The sequence below is a fragment of the Parasteatoda tepidariorum genome, chromosome 6, assembly GCF_982258835.1.
Source record: "Parasteatoda tepidariorum strain Cologne lab strain chromosome 6, Ptep-v5.0, whole genome shotgun sequence".
NCBI classification, from domain to species: domain Eukaryota; kingdom Metazoa; phylum Arthropoda; class Arachnida; order Araneae; family Theridiidae; genus Parasteatoda; species Parasteatoda tepidariorum.
The window spans coordinates 88,050,272-88,069,220 of record NC_141760.1 but is presented as its reverse complement, the minus strand read 5'-3'; the positions used below and the strand labels follow the sequence as shown (position 1 = coordinate 88,069,220).

General features: G+C 29.0%; 1 protein-coding gene across 7 annotated transcripts in view; it reads left to right on the top strand.

Annotated features, from left to right (window-relative positions):
- Window positions 1-16,529, top strand: part of LOC107449276 (uncharacterized) — a 110,964-nt gene extending 94,435 nt beyond the window's left edge. For all 7 annotated transcript variants that reach the window (XR_015434771.1, XR_015434772.1, XM_087166149.1 and 4 more), the window contains 2 exons: window positions 12,171-12,322; window positions 16,316-16,529. Coding sequence is in view for 5 of the 7 variants with exons in the window: in XM_087166149.1 (XP_087022275.1) it covers window positions 12,171-12,318 (148 nt within the window). In the remaining 2 variants the exon portion in view is untranslated. The remainder of the gene's footprint in view (window positions 1-12,170; window positions 12,323-16,315) is intronic.
- The last annotated feature ends 2,420 nt before the right edge of the window (window positions 16,530-18,949 follow it).

Genomic DNA, 18,949 nt, shown 5'->3' with positions numbered 1-18,949 from the left:
TTTGATAAGGAAAATTTGATTTCCTTTTTCGTTCAAAAGACAAGTCTTTGCTTGGAAGAAAAATTTATTTTTGTAAATTGTATATTCTCTCCCAAAATATAAAAACTTTAGACAAAATCTTAAAGAAAAAGTTACTTAAATCCCACGTATCAAAAGCCTTGGTACTTATCGCATCTAATGTAGTTGAGTTGAATATATTATTAACTTATTATATTTTTTATCTATTTTTAGACAGGAAAGGAAATTTTTAGGCAGAAAGTAGGATGCTTTGAAGAAATTTACCATTTAATCTTTAGCCAGAATCCAATATTAAAGGGGTCAGATATAAAAACTTCTCTTTTCAGAACAATAGAACATTTTAACAGTTAAATACTAATACAACTAATTAACTTTCAAATGGTGATTAAAGTATATTTTTGCTTGAATAACGCGACTTTAAAGTTAGCATCAGCTTTTCCTTATATTCAACTTGAAAGTATGAAATAAAAATAGTTTTCGCAGTTATAATTTTTTATGCTATTACATGTTTTAATGATAAATCTGTAAATCTTATGAGATGAATTGTAATGAAATGATGAATCGTAATAAAAAATTTGAGTATTAATATTCCTTATTTATGCCTTAACTTTTTTTGCATCGAATGAGAAGACAAGTTTAAATATAATTAGTTTAATTAAGCTTTAATAAATTTTTTTTAATACTTTTAAGCATTTTAATTTCAATATTATCATAAATATTAGGAACAGCAATTTCTTAAAGTTTTCTAAAAAAAATTTTAATATAAATAAAATTTCAAAACTTCTAAATAAAATAGTTTTTCATTTACATATCATTTGGCACAATATAAGAAGCACAAAAAAGGACAAAGTTTGTAATGCTTCCAATGTGCAAAAGATAATTAAAGCATAGTATTTTCAATTGTATCGAAAATATTTGAAACCTTAATTTTTTAAAATTTAAAAAATACACAAAAAATTCAAAATAGCTATTTTTTTAATTTACAAAATGTCTCCTAATTATTTTTAAATATTTCATTTAACCTCTCATTTGGCACAGAAATATCAGAAACACAAAAAAAGCATCAATTTTTTAAAGCTTACAATGTATAAAAGATTTTATACAATGTACAAAAAAATTCCCAAGAAACATTTTTAATTAGGCCCTGAAATTTTAAACTACTCATTTACTAATTTCATTTACGTTTCCAAAACACTTTAAAACTTTTCAAATTGTACAAATGGAATGATATAAATCTAAAGTCATTATTATTTACTTATTTATTAAAAGATAGATTAAACAATTGAACAAGAATCTAAGTATGAAAAAGATGTTATGAAATAATTTTGCTTAAATTAGAAATGCATAGCTTTTAATTGGAAATGCATTTGTCTTTTATGTCTTCAAAAGTATTTTTAAGAGAAAAACTGTTATTGTTCATTTTAACACTATTAGTAAAAGTAAAATTGAGGAGAGCTCGCAATGTTTTAAGTGAAAATTCTAATTTATTCCAATAATTTTGAATTCCCAAACTATTTCGTAAAACAGTCAAACATGTTTCTTTCTTCACTCGAAGAAAATGTTTTTGGAAGAAATTCTGAAAGAAAATTTCATTTTTATTTTCTCTAGTGTAATGCTCAAGTGAAAAATACAGCTTTTTTTAAAACAATATCCAGAAACTTATTTGCCTTTAAACATTTTGTTCAACTTCACAAACATTTCGCCATCTGAGAAAAGGAATTGATCAAACATTCACTAAAAATATGCATTTCCAACATAGTTCTTTCAAAAACTTTTTTTGTGCATATTTAAAAAAGAACACGCCATGAATAGGTGTACTGCTTAGAAGGAGGATCTGATAGCAACGTCCTCCGATATATATATATATATATATATATATATATATATATATATATATATATATATATCATTCAATCTGTTTTAAATTTTTAAATATTTTTATGTCTTAGGAACTCTGATTCAAACGAGACAATTATTGCTTCATTTAGTAAGATAACAAGTCCCGGTCCAAGAAACAGAAACTTGAAATTCTTCAAGATCTATGTCATTTTAGAGTTCTGATGCTTATGATAATACTTTAAGTTTGTCACGGTCATTGTTTTTTTAAAACCTTTTATTTGTATTTTTAGTTATGTTTTATTTTTCATTAACTTGCTGTGGTTTAGATCACCATGTTTCTTTTTTTTCTTCATTTTTCATTAGTGATTTAACTTTTCGAGTCTAACAACATTCATTGTAAACTTTATTTCGGATAAACTCTATTTCAGATTCGAATTTTTAAATATTATATTGGATCTATATTTATAACTACTACAGTATAGAAAATTAATTACAGTTCGGTGAAGCCTGCGGATGGAAATGAGCCACTGTTTTCTTTATCGTTTCGTATATCATGTCATTTTTAGTTATAGCTTGTTTTCCATAGGTTTCTTATATATTATTAGTCTAAATAAAAATAAATATAATTATTTCCTTTAGCATAAATTAAAAAAAATATATATGAAAAGTTTCTCATCTATCGAAAGAAACGAGATTAGTTATTGAAGGAAATATGATTTGTCACATAAATTTAATATTAAACTGAATAGTTTAAGTAAAAGAGATATGCCTATATTGTTATACTTCGTTGCAAGTTAAGAACAGACCATTGCGGTGTAGGATTTAAGTAATCTTTCGCGACTGCATATATTTTATTTTATAACCGTCGTTGAACAGCCGACCCAATTTCATGGGTTTACGACTACTTACGTTCAACTCCGTAGCCTTGTAATTTTGAACCAATCCAGAAGACAAGGAAACTCCTGAATCAGTACCCCCAGAGGTATTGATTTGTTGTGGGAACATGGAGGACTTTGAGACTCGACAGATTTAACGTGCATCAGTCACCATTTACTACACGGGGAGTCTTCGGCCGGCGAGGATCGAACCCACGACCTCTTGGATATGGGCCCAGCGCCCTACCGACCAGGCTATCCCGGCCCTGCGACTGCATATAGTTCCGTTTTATTTCGTTATCAAATTATACAAAAATGATTTTAAAGCAATGAAAAACACGTCAGTCTTTTTCAAAAGTTAAACCCGCATATCAAAATTTAATTCATGCCATCTTTCACGATATATATCATAGAAGTATTAAAAAAAGGTTATTGTTTCGTCGCAAAGGAAAACAAAAAAAAAGCCACAGTTTAAGTGCCTTGCATTTGAAGCTAAGCGATGGTTTTGAACTTTATACACTCTATAACAAAAAAATTGACGCACCAAGAAGGAGTTGTCCGATTGAAACGAAAATTGGTGGATAGGAAGACAATGTACAGAATAGTAAATGATTAAAATTTCAGAACAATTGAATTGTTTATTGCAGAGTTACAGTAGCAAGTTCAATAAGGTGTTGACCCGCCTCTAGCCTGGATACAAGGTGCCACTCGGCGTGGCATAGACCGATAAAGCTCCCGGATGGTCTCTTGCGGTATTTTCTGCCAAATTCGATCCAATTGTCGAACGAGGTCATCAACATTCCGCGCCAGATGCAATCGCCTTCCCATCATATCCCAGACATGCTCGATGGGAGAGAGATCTGGTGATCTGGCAGGCCAAGGAAGAGTTTGACAAGCTTGCAGACAGTTCATAGCAACACGTGCCTTATGTGGTCCGGCATTGCCTGCTGAAAAACCAGCCCAGGGCGCTGCAAAAGGAACGGTAGCAAAACAGGTCTTAGGATGTCGTCGACGTACCGCTGTGCAATAAGTGTACCTCTAATGACGACCAAAGGGGTCCGGCTGTCAAAGGAAATGGCACCCCAGACCATAATGCCTTGTTGAGGGCCGGTGTGGCGTGCAATAGTGAAGGCAGGATCCCCCCTCTGCCCTGTGCGTCTCCAAACACGTCTTCGATGATCGTCGGGACACAGTTGGAAGCGGGATTCGTCGCTAAAGAATATGCATCCCTAGTCGGCATTATTCCACCCATATCTGTTCAAAACATTCATGCATACGAAATTTCAAAGCAATCGCATGATTGCTTCTTGGTGCGTCGATTTTTTTTTTGTTATAGAGTGTATATCATCTTGCAGTGAAGAATTATCAGGGCTTTAGAACTGCCAAATAACTTAAATATTTTAATATTTATTAAACTTTTTAAGAATCACCAATTTGGCCATATTTTTTCACCTAGATGAAAACTATGAAAATCACTTTCTTTTTCTCAGTTTTTGCAAATTTTTATGAGCCTATGTGAAAATTAATGAATAATAATGGAATAATAATGGAGTAAGTTCTTAAAGATTAAAAAATTAGTCCACAAACGCTTATTATTTTTGCGAAACTGTGGCTTTTCACCACATTGACGTTTTACGTCATTTTTAAGATAGGCATAAACAACACTGACTTTAGGTTACACATGACCTAACAGTTATGAATAACTGTTGCAAAATCACAGCAGCTATGAAAAGAGCATATTATTTTCAAAAAAGTACCATTTCATATGACGACTGAGCCTTCAAAAATCAGCCTTTGTATGTTTGCCAGTGATTTTAAAAAAATATTTTTTTAAAATATCAATGCATAATATGATGTTATAAAATTTAACATTGTATTCATCTCAACATTTTAAATTTTATTTTGTTATATGTTTACTGTAAAAACTTTTAGTTCATCTCAACACTAAGATAGTGGCAACTACTTTAAACAAAAGTGAAACCGTCTTTTGATGTAAAGTAACCACCGCCATTTTTATTATTCAGTAATTTAAAACTGATAATTATTGTAAGATAAGATACACATCAGAATCAGCGAAGTTATTTTTACTATACAATGTAAGTAAGATTCATAAATTTTAAATGCATATATAGAATAATTCTTTCAATAAAATTAATTTATAAATTATTGACACAGGTAGAACAGATGATACATTTGGTTCCTGATAATGAAAGTCAACTTATTAGCTTGGTCAACTTAACAGGTTTTGCTGTATTTCTCTCTGAGATAGTTTTTCAAACAATTTTAGTTTGATAAATGAATAAAACTACGGGAAAACTGATTTTTGAAACGTTCTTTCAAAATCATATAATCTAATATTGATTCCAAAAAAAGAAAAAATAAATAAAGAAAAAAATCTCCCTTATATACGAAAAAAATTTAAATCTTTCAAAGAATGAAAGGATATCAATTTTTGAATCCTAATCATGATATATGAATATTTTAGTATGTAGCATTCAATGATAACTTCTGTCCAAAAATTCAAAATCCCGAAGGTTTTAATAATTAAGTTAAATTTCAAAAGCAAACATATTTGACATCTTGAATATTTTATTTTTCTAAAATGGTAAATCCTATAAGCAAGAAATGGACAATTTTTTGCAACGATTCAAATCCAATTAAATATAAATACAAATATTGAAATGTTTATCAGAGCGAAACAAAAATAAATTCTTTTAATCCTAAGAAAGTTATTTCCTTATGGTTCAAAGCTTGTCATTTTACTTTATAAGCGCTCGAAAGCTAAAGTGCTTTCCCAAAAATTAAATTTATCGAAATGTTTATCTCGATTGGTGGAACTTATTTTCGAACCCAAAAACTCAAAAATTAATATAAAAAATAAACATTTTCTTTCATTCTATTAAAAATGTAGGAAAAGTTATGGACAGATTTAGAAAACTTGCCCAATGAAAATAGCTGTGTATAAGAAATAGAGTTATATGTTTTCTTTAATCTTCTACGTATTGTATCATATAAGCCTACTTATTCCATTTGAAAAATCTTTTAAAATATGTATAAGCAGGACTGTCTCAACGTGGATTAAGATAGAAAATTATGAAAGATAACCTTCTTACGAACTTTAAATAAGACTTAAATAAAAATGTAATCGTTGAATCTAAGTCTGTAATAAAATGAAAACAAATGGATTTGACAAATTTGCATTACGAAAAATGTTCTGTATAACTGATAGTGTTATATGTTTAAGTCAATTTTCTATTGATTGTACACAGAGAAAAAAACAGATGAAAAATATCAGATTATGGTAAAATTTACCACGCTACTGACATCGGAGCATCAAAAAGCTCGGTAATTTTTACCGAAGAGCTTTGGTAATGGTTTTGGTAAAATTAACAACAAAGTATAGTTTCATGATAAAAATATAACAAATATGGTAACATTTTGTAATTTTATCATAATAGTATCTTAGAGCAAGGCATAAAAACCATTTCTTTTATTAAATTTACTTTTCAGTTTTGTATTTTTTACTAATTATTTGGTAATTAAGAACAATTTTGAAAACCAAAATTTTTGGTAAATCATTACCATATGAATAGAAAAAATATCAAATGAATGGTTTAAAAACCAAATAGTTTGGTGTTTAATACCATAATTATGTTTTGTTTTACGAGAAATGACATTATACCATACAGTATGGTAATTTTACCAGATTGAATCCATGTATTATATAAACTTATCAGTTCTATATGGAAATTTCTTTTAAAGGATATAAATAGTAATGTAAGTTTAATCATAGATTAAGAACATGATAATTTTCTTACTAACTTCAAATAGTACAATTAAAGATACAATATTTATAAAATAAAATTATAAATATTAAATCAATCTTTAATAAATTGGAAGCTGAGAAAAAACTTAACAAACTTTTGTCTCACGAAATTTATTCCGTAGAATGAAAACTATTATTTTTTCTGAAAATATTCTATTTTCTTTTTCAAAATATAAACTTATCTATTCTATTTGAAAAATCCTTTCATAAGGGACATTAATAGTAACGTAAGTTTCATCATAGATTAAGAACGTATTATTTCTAAACGTATTATTCATCGTTTTATTTCATCATAGATTAAGAGCGTATATATCCCTAAAATTACTAAATCACTCTACTCAAATAAATATTGCTGTGAAAATTGAGGTATATTTTACACTACAAATGGATTTTACGGAAGATGCCACCACATTACCGGCACTCTATAACGTAATTTGATCCGGAATTTTTTACAGTGTACATTTTAATGGGTGAATGAAATGTAGGAAATGCTTAAGTTGAAATTTCGATTTGTTTATTTTATTTTGTTTATGGGCACAATTTTTAACAATCATGTAATGCTTTTATAAATAAACTTTCACTTTTCCTCTACTTAGGTTTCAAAACAGTTCAGGTATTAATAGATGACATTATAGGGCAAAAAATTAAATCACAATAAAGAAGATTGATTCCAAGTTTAGATTGCTAATTTGTAACATACCTTTTAAAAAAATGCATATTGCTTTCAGAATATGTTTAAAATATTTACAAATAATGTATTTGTAACATTAAATGTTAACCACCTCTTATTTATAATGTCTGAACAGCTTTAAGTTCTTTCATATAAATTAATTCAGAGTGAAAAATATGAAATCAAGATTTTCTAGTTTTGTTTTATTCGGTTTTTCTGGTCAGAAATATCTTGATACTCATTTTTTAGTCTTAACAGGTCAATACAAATGTGTGTTTGTATTTCCAAATCATTTAAAATAAATTAATTTTCAAGTATCTTCAACAAAACTCAAATACGATGCATTGGTCTAGAAATCAAGCACTTACAAGGAACATACCAGAAGTATCACTATCCGATCATAACATATATTTTGTCGATTTCGAAGCAATTGTTAACGCTAGAAAATATGAACATTACTGTGAATCTAGAAAGACTGAAAGGGCCAGTGTGTCCCTTCTCAGATTGATTGTTGTTAGAACAATTAGACATTGAAAATCTTGAAATATAATCATAACTAATCCAATAAATACCTATTACAGACTTGATTTTGGAAATTCTTCGGTATTTTATTCGATTTCATTAACGAAAATATTTGATTAAGCGGAACCCTGACTTTTCAATTATATACTTATACATTAGTTTCTTAGATAATTGAATTTACTTTTCTCTATAAATAATAATTATAGATACGCTGAAATACTTTTTTTTAATGAAACTGGGGTACCTTATGCGTATTGACAAAACATACCGTAGATAATAAACTTGGCGATTGCAAGTGGAATTGGAGATGGATTACGCGTGAATGTGGTGGGAGAACGAAAATTACATTAACCTAAACAGTGTAATTCGATATTCTCTTTTTCTCCTCCTCGACTAGCCATGATGAATAAAAATAACTCATTAGTTCCTTTTAGTAGAGAAATAAAAAAGAAAATAACACCTTTTTATTGATAGGATCACTTTACAAATAGTCTGTATTTATATTTTATTAAAAGCAATAATTTATATTTTATAAAATGATCTACTTTTTGGATATAATAGATTTAATTTTTAAATTTTTTTTCTCAAGAAACTGTGTTTGCGAAGAAATAGAAATTATTTATTAATGAACCAATCACAAAAAATAACGTAACCTTTTAATACCATGTTTTATTTTTATTGGAACGCTATTTTGAAGAATTATTGATAACGCTAATTATTAATAACGCTATTGTAAGAAAACATAACCTGTTTTATTTTAGTGATATAGTGAGCTATAGTGATATTTAGTGATATTTTGGTGATACTGTTAAATCAATCTTGATAAAAGAATAATGTAAACTTTTTCATGAAAATTTTTTTTTAGAAATTAACAAAGACATATTATTTACTAGAAAAAAAATTTAGAGTATTTAAAACTGTTATCACGTTTTAAAGTAAAAATTTCTTGCAAATGAAAAAATAGATATTTTTAAAATTTTAAGGTAATCGGATGTATGCTAGTGAAAAAAGAAATATGTGAAATAATTTCAAGTAGGAAAAAATATACAAATGAAGGGATGTACGCTGTTTCTTCAATGACATATGTCGCGTTTGTTTTATTACTAGAAGCATTTATTGTAAAAAAAATATTTATTAAATTACTTTTTTTTCAATGGGATGAGAATGTATATTAATATGTATATTAAGTTTATATCTTTTATGTATATTAAGGAACGTGAAAAATTGATTCAATTCCTTAATATACATAAAAGTCCGTAAATACTTCATTTATTACGGAGGTCATAAATACCTTTATACTGTTTCAATATTAGAATAATAAATGCAATTGCTAGATAACGCACATTTTCAAAAATATATTTTATCATTTACAAATATTGCGTGCAGGTTTATACGTAACATACATACGTATCAATTAAATGTTTTGAGTAATTAAAAACATAACATAAATAAAAAATAACATAACTAAAAAAGATAACATGATTAAATAATATAATTAATATAATATAATAGTAGTATAATTAATATAATATAATAGTAATATAATTAATATATATATATATATATATATATATATATATATATATATATATATATATATATATATATATATATATATATATATATATATATATATATATATATATATATATATATATATATATATATAGTGAAAGATAATTAAAATTTTCTAATGCGATGTAGCACTACTTTGATTTTTTCTCACATTTTCAGCGAGATTTCTTTTTCTTTTTTTCTTTGAGTGCTGCTCACGAACTGGTGGACTCTCAGAGGGTATCCTCTAGCTACCCCTAGTAACTCTGACTCTTCTACGGCTTATTGACGAAGGTTGAACTTTAATTTTACCTCTGGAGGTTTTAGAAATGTATGCACCAGCTGTACTTTGAAAAGAGTCCCCTGTACTCCGAGTTTTCACCACATCGATCCTTTTCCTTATTCTATTTAAAAGTAATCTGGACGTGCCAAATTTCTGATGGCATCTTCGTTGAGCATAAAATATTAAAATAATTCTCTAAGAATTTCCAACATTAAATACCTTTAGAATTTGCAGTAAATTATTAAAATCAGACAAACGAGTAAATAACCTTAATGTTGTTTGTTTCAAATTTCTCATTATCCGTAAATTAGAAAAAATTGCCAAAGATATGAAAAAAAAGAGATCATTCTCATCTTGAAATATTTATTATAAGAAATTTTAAATTTGCTGTACAAAGAAATATTACTCATAATATTTGCTCTCATATAAACAGTATCGTTACAAAATGTCTTATTAAGAAAGGAGTCGAAAATAATATGAATTTCTTATTAAAGATCACTATACCTTTAGTTTAAATAATTCGATAAAAAAAAACTTTTTCTAGAAACAAATTCACAGGCTCAGGACATTGAAAAACTACTGTATTTAACTGTCATCAACAAGCTAAATGATGGTTAATACTATTTGATTAGTAATGCATAATCAACTGTTTTAGATCCGCGTATTCTCGTAACTTAAACAATTTAAAATAATAAAAGTTCGTTTCGTTCTATATTATATACATATATATATATATATATATATATGGAAGAGCGGATTTGCATCATTTCACCATCATTTTTGGTGATGATATTTGAGAATTTGTTTGGAAGATCCGCTTCAGCATTAGAAAGAAACGTCGCATCCATATAACTTGTTGAATGTTACGTGATACCGAAAACAAAACAAAAACAGAAGCACACAGCTGTTTGGCTATTTGCGAGCAGCTCCTTCAACACCAATAGAAATTTTCGCCAACCCTTTTATAATCTACGGTATGTTTTGTCAATACGCGTACCTTATACCCAAACCTACCAGGGGTTATTGGATATCTACCAAAATATACCTAAAAGGCCACTCTGACCCCTTCTGCCATTCCAGATATATAAGCAACTATATATGAGCTTCTATAAGGTTAACATGTAGAGGATTAAATAAGCAATTAAAATGCATCAAACAATGGAAAATCATGTAATATTCAACGCTTTCAGAAAGTTATTACTTGTTTTTTTTAATTAAGGAGCAACAAAAAACGAGCCAAATTTGCCTCAACCATAGTTGTAAGGGTAAATTATAAATTATCAAAAACTGCAATTTTTTTCCTTCAGTTCTATGAATCCCTCAGACGAACAGCAATGAAAAGTTGCTCCAATTAAACACTGCCTAAATTAAAGCTTAATCGGAAATTATTGTTTGCGTTTTTAAGGCTACAATTAAAAGAAGAAATAAAAGAAAAAATTTAGAAATTATAATATAAGTTCTGTTATTACCACGTTTATATTAACTTGCCTTCGTGCATGTCTGTTTGGGTGGAATTTTGTAATCGATTTTAAACTAACTTTTCGACTAGTTACAGACTTCAAATTTGGCACATAGTTCAGAATTGGATGACAGTGCATGAAAATGAAGCGAAAGAAGGCATGCAAAGTAAAATAAAATTAAAATTGAAGATAAAATTAGTATTTTCGCTGTAGTCTTTTATTGTCGATTCGATTATTTCAAATTAGTGTCACATGTCAGTTGAAAAGTTTTGTGTACAGTGAGTGAAAAAATTGACATTTTGGAAGTGAGTACAAAAAAAATAAAGATAAAAAATAATATTTTTAAAATCCACGTTTTAGTAGTGGAGAATAATAATAAAAAAATAAAAATTTGAAAAACGAAAAACGTGTGACGCATGAAATACATAACAGTACATTCATATGCATATACACATTTTCTTACTCATACACATGTACAGCCACATCCACATATACATCCACATACACATGCATATACACAAACATATTCCACATACACATCCACATTCAGATACAATTGCAATTACAGATATACATACACATATTCTCAAGAGCACATACACACACTAATATAACATCACTGTTATGTATTTCATGCACCCCACGTTTTTCGTTTTTCAAATTTTTATTTTTTAATTATTATTCTCCACTACAAAAACGTGGTTTTTAAAAATTCTATCTTTTTTCTTTTTTAAGTTTTTAAATTCCAAATTTCTTGAATTCATTCAAATTTTTCTTAGAAAATAACAAATTTATTTGCTGAATTAGTATTATTTTACTTGACTTTTCCAGCTATATTCGTTATTATGCATAAAGCGAAATTTTTGCAATTCCTTAAACATTTTTTACCCTACCTTACATTTTTAAAAACTTATATCTCCGCAATTGAAGTAAAACAGACAATGTTTTAATATACGTTATTTTATAACTGTCCAAACTGTAAAAATAGATTTAAAAAAAACTAAGCCTGATTTGCGAATGACTTTTCATGTACCTTCCTTGTTAGTGTGTTTCACTTATAGGTCAATAAGATATCGATGAGAAACGAAGATCAAGTCCTGAAAAATCTTAATTTCTTTTTCAGTGACACATCAGCCGGGAACATGGACAAAGCAGCTTCTGAGCTCCTCCTCCGGTACCTGAAAGAAGCTTCTCGCAAGATCGATGATAAGGAAGGATTAAAAGATTTCGGTGGAGAGAGAGAATTCGAGACAGAAGTGGATTATCTTTAAAAAGGTAAAAACAATTAATTATAAAACAGATAAATTTGAATTGGAATACATGAGCCGAGTTGGCTCAGAGAGTAGAGCACTCGCCTCAGAATGAGACGACCCAGTTTCGAATCCCAGCTATGGCTGGTTGATACGAACTCCGCACCCGGATCGCACGAACCGCAGTGACGCCGTAAAATATCCTCAGTAATAAACGGATCATGGGTCCGAGTCCCCTTGCCTTCAGAATAACCGTGGGTGGTTTTCCTTTCCATGTAAGGCAAATGTGGATTAAATTCACCGAATAGTCCTCCACGAAAGCAAAATTTACCTCAATACTTGATCCAGGTGTTTCCTTGATTGGGTTCTAAATTACAAGGTTATGGAGTTGAACATTGGTTGTCGTTAACTCAAAAATTGGGACAGCTGTTCAACGACGGTTATAAAAAAAAACATGAAGAACAATGAAACGAAGGGGATCAAATTAGTTAGTCATGCCATCTTGAAAGATCAGAGGCACTTTTTAACAAGTTGAAAGCAAAGAATGCCAGAAGAAAAAAAAAATTGCCTTCCCGCAGGAGTCTGCCACGGCCTAGGGCGATCGTAGTGGATAAGGATTTACAAAATCATGATCAATTGCTTGACGGAAGCAATGCGGTTAGCACAGCACTCTGACTGCCTTTATTACTCGGACAAGTAGGTACTTAGGTACTTACCGAATTAGAGCAGAGTGGACGTCAAACCGCCACTTGGGATCGAACTCCAATTCTTCATACTGATAGGTTAGAGCCTTAACCACCTTCACGGCTTTTATGCTGTTTTACTGTTGCTTAATATACATGGGTGTAGGCTGCCATTAGAGACATTTTGCAACCTTTCCGTTTAGTTCTTCTAGCTAACGATATCAGCACTGCGTCTGTGAAGCAATGATTTGTTCGTTGGAGCTGACTTAGATTTATTATAGTTAGTTTTAAATTGTTGCGCAAGAGCAAAGGAGGCTATACTGAGCTCAACCTTGGTCGAAACTAAAAGTCTGATGGCTTAAAAGTTTTTAGAAGTATCCTTCGTCTTTGAGATTTTCAATAAGGTTTCGATTTCCATCAGGAGAGTTTCTAATTAAAGACGATAATTCAGGATATTCGCAGTTAGAGCACTTGGTGAAGGTGTGCTTTATGGTTAGTGGTTCTCCTCACCTGGTGCAAATAGTCGCTGGTTCGTTAAGTAAAAGGTGTCTGTGTGTGAATCTTCGATGGCCAAAGCTTTGTCTGTTTATAAGAACTTATTATTAAGAGTTATAAAAGGTATTATTAACGGTTTCATTTCATGCAGTTTATTGTTTATCTCTACATTCTATTTTGTTTGCAAATAATATAAAGTACTTGTTATAAAGTGCTTGTTATTACTGTTGATGACGCAATATATCATGACGCAAAACAGGTTTGTTATATAGATTATTAGTAGCTTTTGCCATGAAATTGTGAATTCATTTTTGTGTGAATTCTAGTTCAGCCAAAGGAAAAATTAATGCTGATGGAAAAAATGCAAATTATCTCCATTTTTAGTTTAACTTTTCTTTAAAATAAGTGAGGAAAGGAAAAGTTATCAAAAACTGAAGAATATTTATTGGAAAATTCAAAATTAAAACGCCAAAACTAGTTTGATCCCCCAATGAAACTTGAAAGTGTTTCTAATAATCGTTGCTGTCCCACACTGGAGTGATCGTAAAGACACGGTTTCCAGTTGAACAACTAAGTCAAGCATCACCGGCTGCGGTCAGTCCGCAGGTGATTGACCACTTTGATCAGCCTGCGTAGGGAATGAAGGTGTGAGGTATCGGTCCTCGATAAACTGTTCAACTGTTAAATGCTCGACTTTGAGAGCAGATCATCGGGTTACCAAAGCGGGAGAGCCATTCCTTCTGCAAAGAATCAAAATCGTGTTGGCAAGTCTTCGGATCATTTGTCACGTTTTCCGTTCAGATCATGTTTCTCAGTCCGTCGTCATTAGCCCTAGCCGATTGTGCAGCTCTTGTGCGACGTAAATAAAATAATAATTAATAGTAGTTATCACCAAATAATTGTTTCACGACCTAATAATTGTTTTCACCTTCTCTTAGTTTCTTTTTCTGTAAAATAAAAAACAAACAGGTTTTAACGTTTTCAATTTTGCTAACAGTGATTCGTAAGATTTCGATATCGTTTCTGTTTTTTCCTCGTTTAAGTTGTAAATTGCGATTTTTAATTGCTTGTAACTTTTACTTCATTTTTGACAGTTTTTGAAAATATATAAAGGCAATGATTTAAGAATGCTCTGCATACCATTCTAAGTTAATACTTTACGATATCTATAGTAAACTGTTACCCTTAGTCAGAAAGTTAAATCGTCTTTCTCTTTGAATAACTTAGAATGTATATAAGAAACCTGTTTACAATATTTACAGAAGAAAATCCTCTCTCACTTGAATGTATTACAATACATTTCAGATGCTCTTTTTTCTTTTCCTTTGCAATTTTTCGAAAAGAAGTTAAAGTTCCAATCTGTTAGAATGTCTAACAGTATTTTTAAATAAATTTTTTCAATGTTGCTTAAATATATTGCAATACTTTTAGAGGATGTTTTGCAGTGTGCTTAAAATATTTAGCAACGTCTGGGAAAATGAATAAATAATTCAAAAATATTCCCAGAAAAACTTTTGAATGTCTTAAAAATAACCCATATTTACTGTTGAAAATTAAATTACTTAGATTTTTCAGCATTTTTTTAACGGAATTAATTTCTAATTTTTCTAGAAAACACATTTCTCCTAAACTATCTCTGCATCATCCATCTTATTTTATTCTATTTCTATGTAGTTTGCCCCGTTTTCCTTGGTACAAATAACTTACTTTTATCGGGAACTTATTATCCTACAGATAAACTTTTAGCAACTTCTCAGGGATAAAAGTTCTATCACCATGGAATAATCTGTTATTGACATTCGACACCTATGGACAAACTACTCTTGAAGCTTTCCACAACATTGAATATGTTAAGCAATATTTTTATATAAATTTGAAATAATTTTATAAATCTAAGTGAGAAATATATACTGGCTTAGATATATTAATTATAAGGCATATAAAAATGTACTTTTAGAAGAAAATTTCAATACTATTCATATTAGAATTAAAGCGGAAGAAAACAAACTTTTCGCCTAAAAGTTCGCTTCGTAGAAATTTCTGGAGCAACGATTATAGGTATACAGCAATGCAGCTGAGAACGAAAAAGTTATTATTTTGTTAATCCCCAACTTGTTAAGCTTAGTAGTAGGAGCAATATAGTTAGGTTTGAGACTTCCGATTTCTTTAGAGAGTTACGGGAAAAAATTTCAAAACTGTCCTGCTTGGAGTTATGAAAGAGCGGAATCAGTCACCCACACTTGACGAAGTTTCTCTCAATTCTTCCCTCGTTAAGCCACGACAAAATCATGTTATCTGAGCTCGTTTTGGTTTATTTTTTTTCTAACAATCAAGAAACACGTAACTAAGCTATGGTCATGTGAGTTGGTTATTAACCTTTAAAAGGCGGTGGGAAGTATATTTTCAACTTCATTCTTTTAAAAAATATCGAGGCTAAGAATCTATGATTTATGCGACGTCAGAAAATGCAAATAAATAAATGAAAAAAATACCAATGGTTATTTTGGTTCATACAAATATGGGTAACAGTAAAGGTTTGAGTGGGTTCAAGAAGAGAGGCTAATAATAGGAAGTTATTTCCTTCAGTGTACTATGCGTTCGTTTATTTGATCATTTCAAGTTCATTTGTGGATATAAATTCAGACTTTATAAATTAGATTATTTATAAGCACAGGCAAAAATGCAAGCAAAACGCAGCCATTTTCTCACTGAGAAGAAGAACAAAAACGCACTTAAATGAAAATTGAAAAATTATTCATCAACTCTGTCTATTGAATAAAGTTATGTTTTTATTTAAAGTTTTATAGTTTTTAATTTTATGTTTTAAAATTTTCTTTCAGGTTCCTTTAAGAGAAACTAAAGGATTGTGGATTGTCTATTTAAAGTCAAATGTTGTAAATTTTAAGATGAAAAAAAAAATGGATTAAAAATGCTTTGAAACTGTGCTGATTTGAAAAATTTCTGTTTTTTCTTAAACATCTTTTCAATGTAAATAAATTATTTTTTCCTTTAAAGAAATTTGCTTTCTTACAAATAAAAAAATCTTACAAACGACATGATTATTGAAATGTTTTTCATTTTTTTTCTAGTTTTTTGAGAAAAAAGAATTTATTGAAATCAAAAACATTTATATTAAATCATTAGAGTAAACAGTTCCGTTTTAGAAATTATTTTAAAAATACCTCATTTAAGTACATGAATTGTTTCTTTTTTTCTACATAAATTCTTTCTATATATGAAAAAACTTATTTTATTTTACAGTCTTATTCTATTTTTTGCAATTAATAGAAATTATTTAGAAACAAAAAATCTACAATTTACATTTATTTTAACTCATAAAGCAACAGTTACGAATATATTTATGTTAAGCATTGCAGCAAATAGTCCCTTTTTAATGGTTGCTCTACAAATGCCGAATCAAAATAAAATGTTAAAAAAAAATTAACTTTTGTTTTAATAAATAAATAATTTTTAAAAATAAAAAAAACATTTTTCAGTTTACTTTTTCTATTTTTTTTTCTTAAAAGGTATTGTTTGAAATTCAAAAAAATTACAGTTTATTCATTGCAAAAAAAAAAATTTGTACACCGAAAAGAGGTAGCTACTACTTTACAGCTAAATAATGTTCTGAAACATTTGCAGATAACGCTTGGTTCTCGGTGTTTCAATATACCAAGAATCAAGGATAGTCTTGGTGTACCGAAAATGCTTTTCAACACTACTTGGTGTAAAGTAGCTATCACCATTTTTCGTATTTAATAACACTAAAATTTATAATTACATGGGACATGATAGACATAAGAGTCTATGAAATTATTTTTACTATACAATATTTAGTATGAAAATCTAACTTAAGATGCATATATGCACTAATTCTTAAAATAAAATTAATGTGCAAATCAAACACGAGCGTAATACAGAGAAAATATTAAAATGAATTCAAATTAAGCTTAACAGAACAGAAGGGATAGAAATTAAAAGTTATAAAATCATTTCATACAAATACAGTGGGGTATTTAAAAATTAAGAATTGATTGTTTTTACTAAATTAAATTTATACATGCATTTTGTAATGGTGAACTTTTGTTTGGGTAGATGTTTAGCGGCATGCAAAATATCGGCGAATTCACGCCACTTCGCACTCGATTGTAAGCAATCTACTAACAATATCCTAAGTTCATAGAAATTTATGCTTATGAAAGCAAAATTAATTCACAAATAGTGTGAATATGCGTGTGTTTGGTGTAACCATTCTCATTTATTGCTGTTTAGATTTATTTAAATCCTTTAAAGTGAACGCTTGATTTGATGTGAACTGTGTTCTTTGGGTTGTTCAAAACCAAATTAGGAAAACTATTGTACCTCAGTTTTGATAGTTTATTTATTTTAATCCAGCAGCTAAAACAGCTATTTTTTAGGAGAGCTCTACAAATGCATCATAAGTACACAGATTTTTTTAACATAAATTATTTTTACAAATTTAAAAATCTATGTTCTCAGAATGTTAAAAGATTTTACTCAGAATTCAAAAACTACAATTTATATTCATTTTAAATCAGTATCTCATGATGGGGAAGAGGTAGGCCATATATCAATAATGCTAAAACTGATGTCTTTTTACTATGTAACCTTTCATAAGAAACTACTTATGCTACTAAATTTTTGGGGATATTTTAGAGTATATCCGTTGTATGCTACGATAATGTTTTCGCATTAACGGGAATACTTTTTTGAGTTATGAATGATTTCGCTAAATTTTTTTTTAAAAAATAAAACGTTCTCAGTTCATAATTTTTTTTAAATGTTTTGCTTAAGATATCTATTAACAGTTATGGACAGAGTAAACATGTATGTGTAAATATTCTGAGAAAAAAAACTGAAGCAATATCTTGTTTAGATGATGAGAAAAGGTACATCGAAAAAGGTACGTTTTAGCATTATTGGTATATGGGTGATTCTTTTTAAACATGACAATTTGGACACAAAAATTTCCTCAAATTTAAAGTGTTCAAAATAATCTAAATTTTTTTTGTATGCTTCTTTAGTTCCATTTATTAATATCTTACAGACAGCAGTGTAGTTTATTGACATTTGCTCGAGAAAAAAAAAAAAAAAATAGAAATTCACCAAATCGTGAATGCCAGGAAATTGACATATTCGCTAATAGTAAGCATTTTCAGTTAATAGTAAGCAACTCAACTTAAGCCTTTCTGTTTGATGGACTATAAATTGCTTAAATTCATTCTTTTTATCCACTGTAGAGGGAATCAAATTTTCTTTTGTTGCTGACGAGTACAGAATAAAATTGTGTGTAATATTCAATCATTAAATTAATAAATAACTTTGAGTACATCCAACCATATTACAATCATGCATAAACTTGGAATTAGGTCTTTTCCTTGGTACTTTTCCTCCTTACAGTATTAGAAGTACTACATTACTACAGTTGAAAAAATTTTTTGGTAACACTTCAA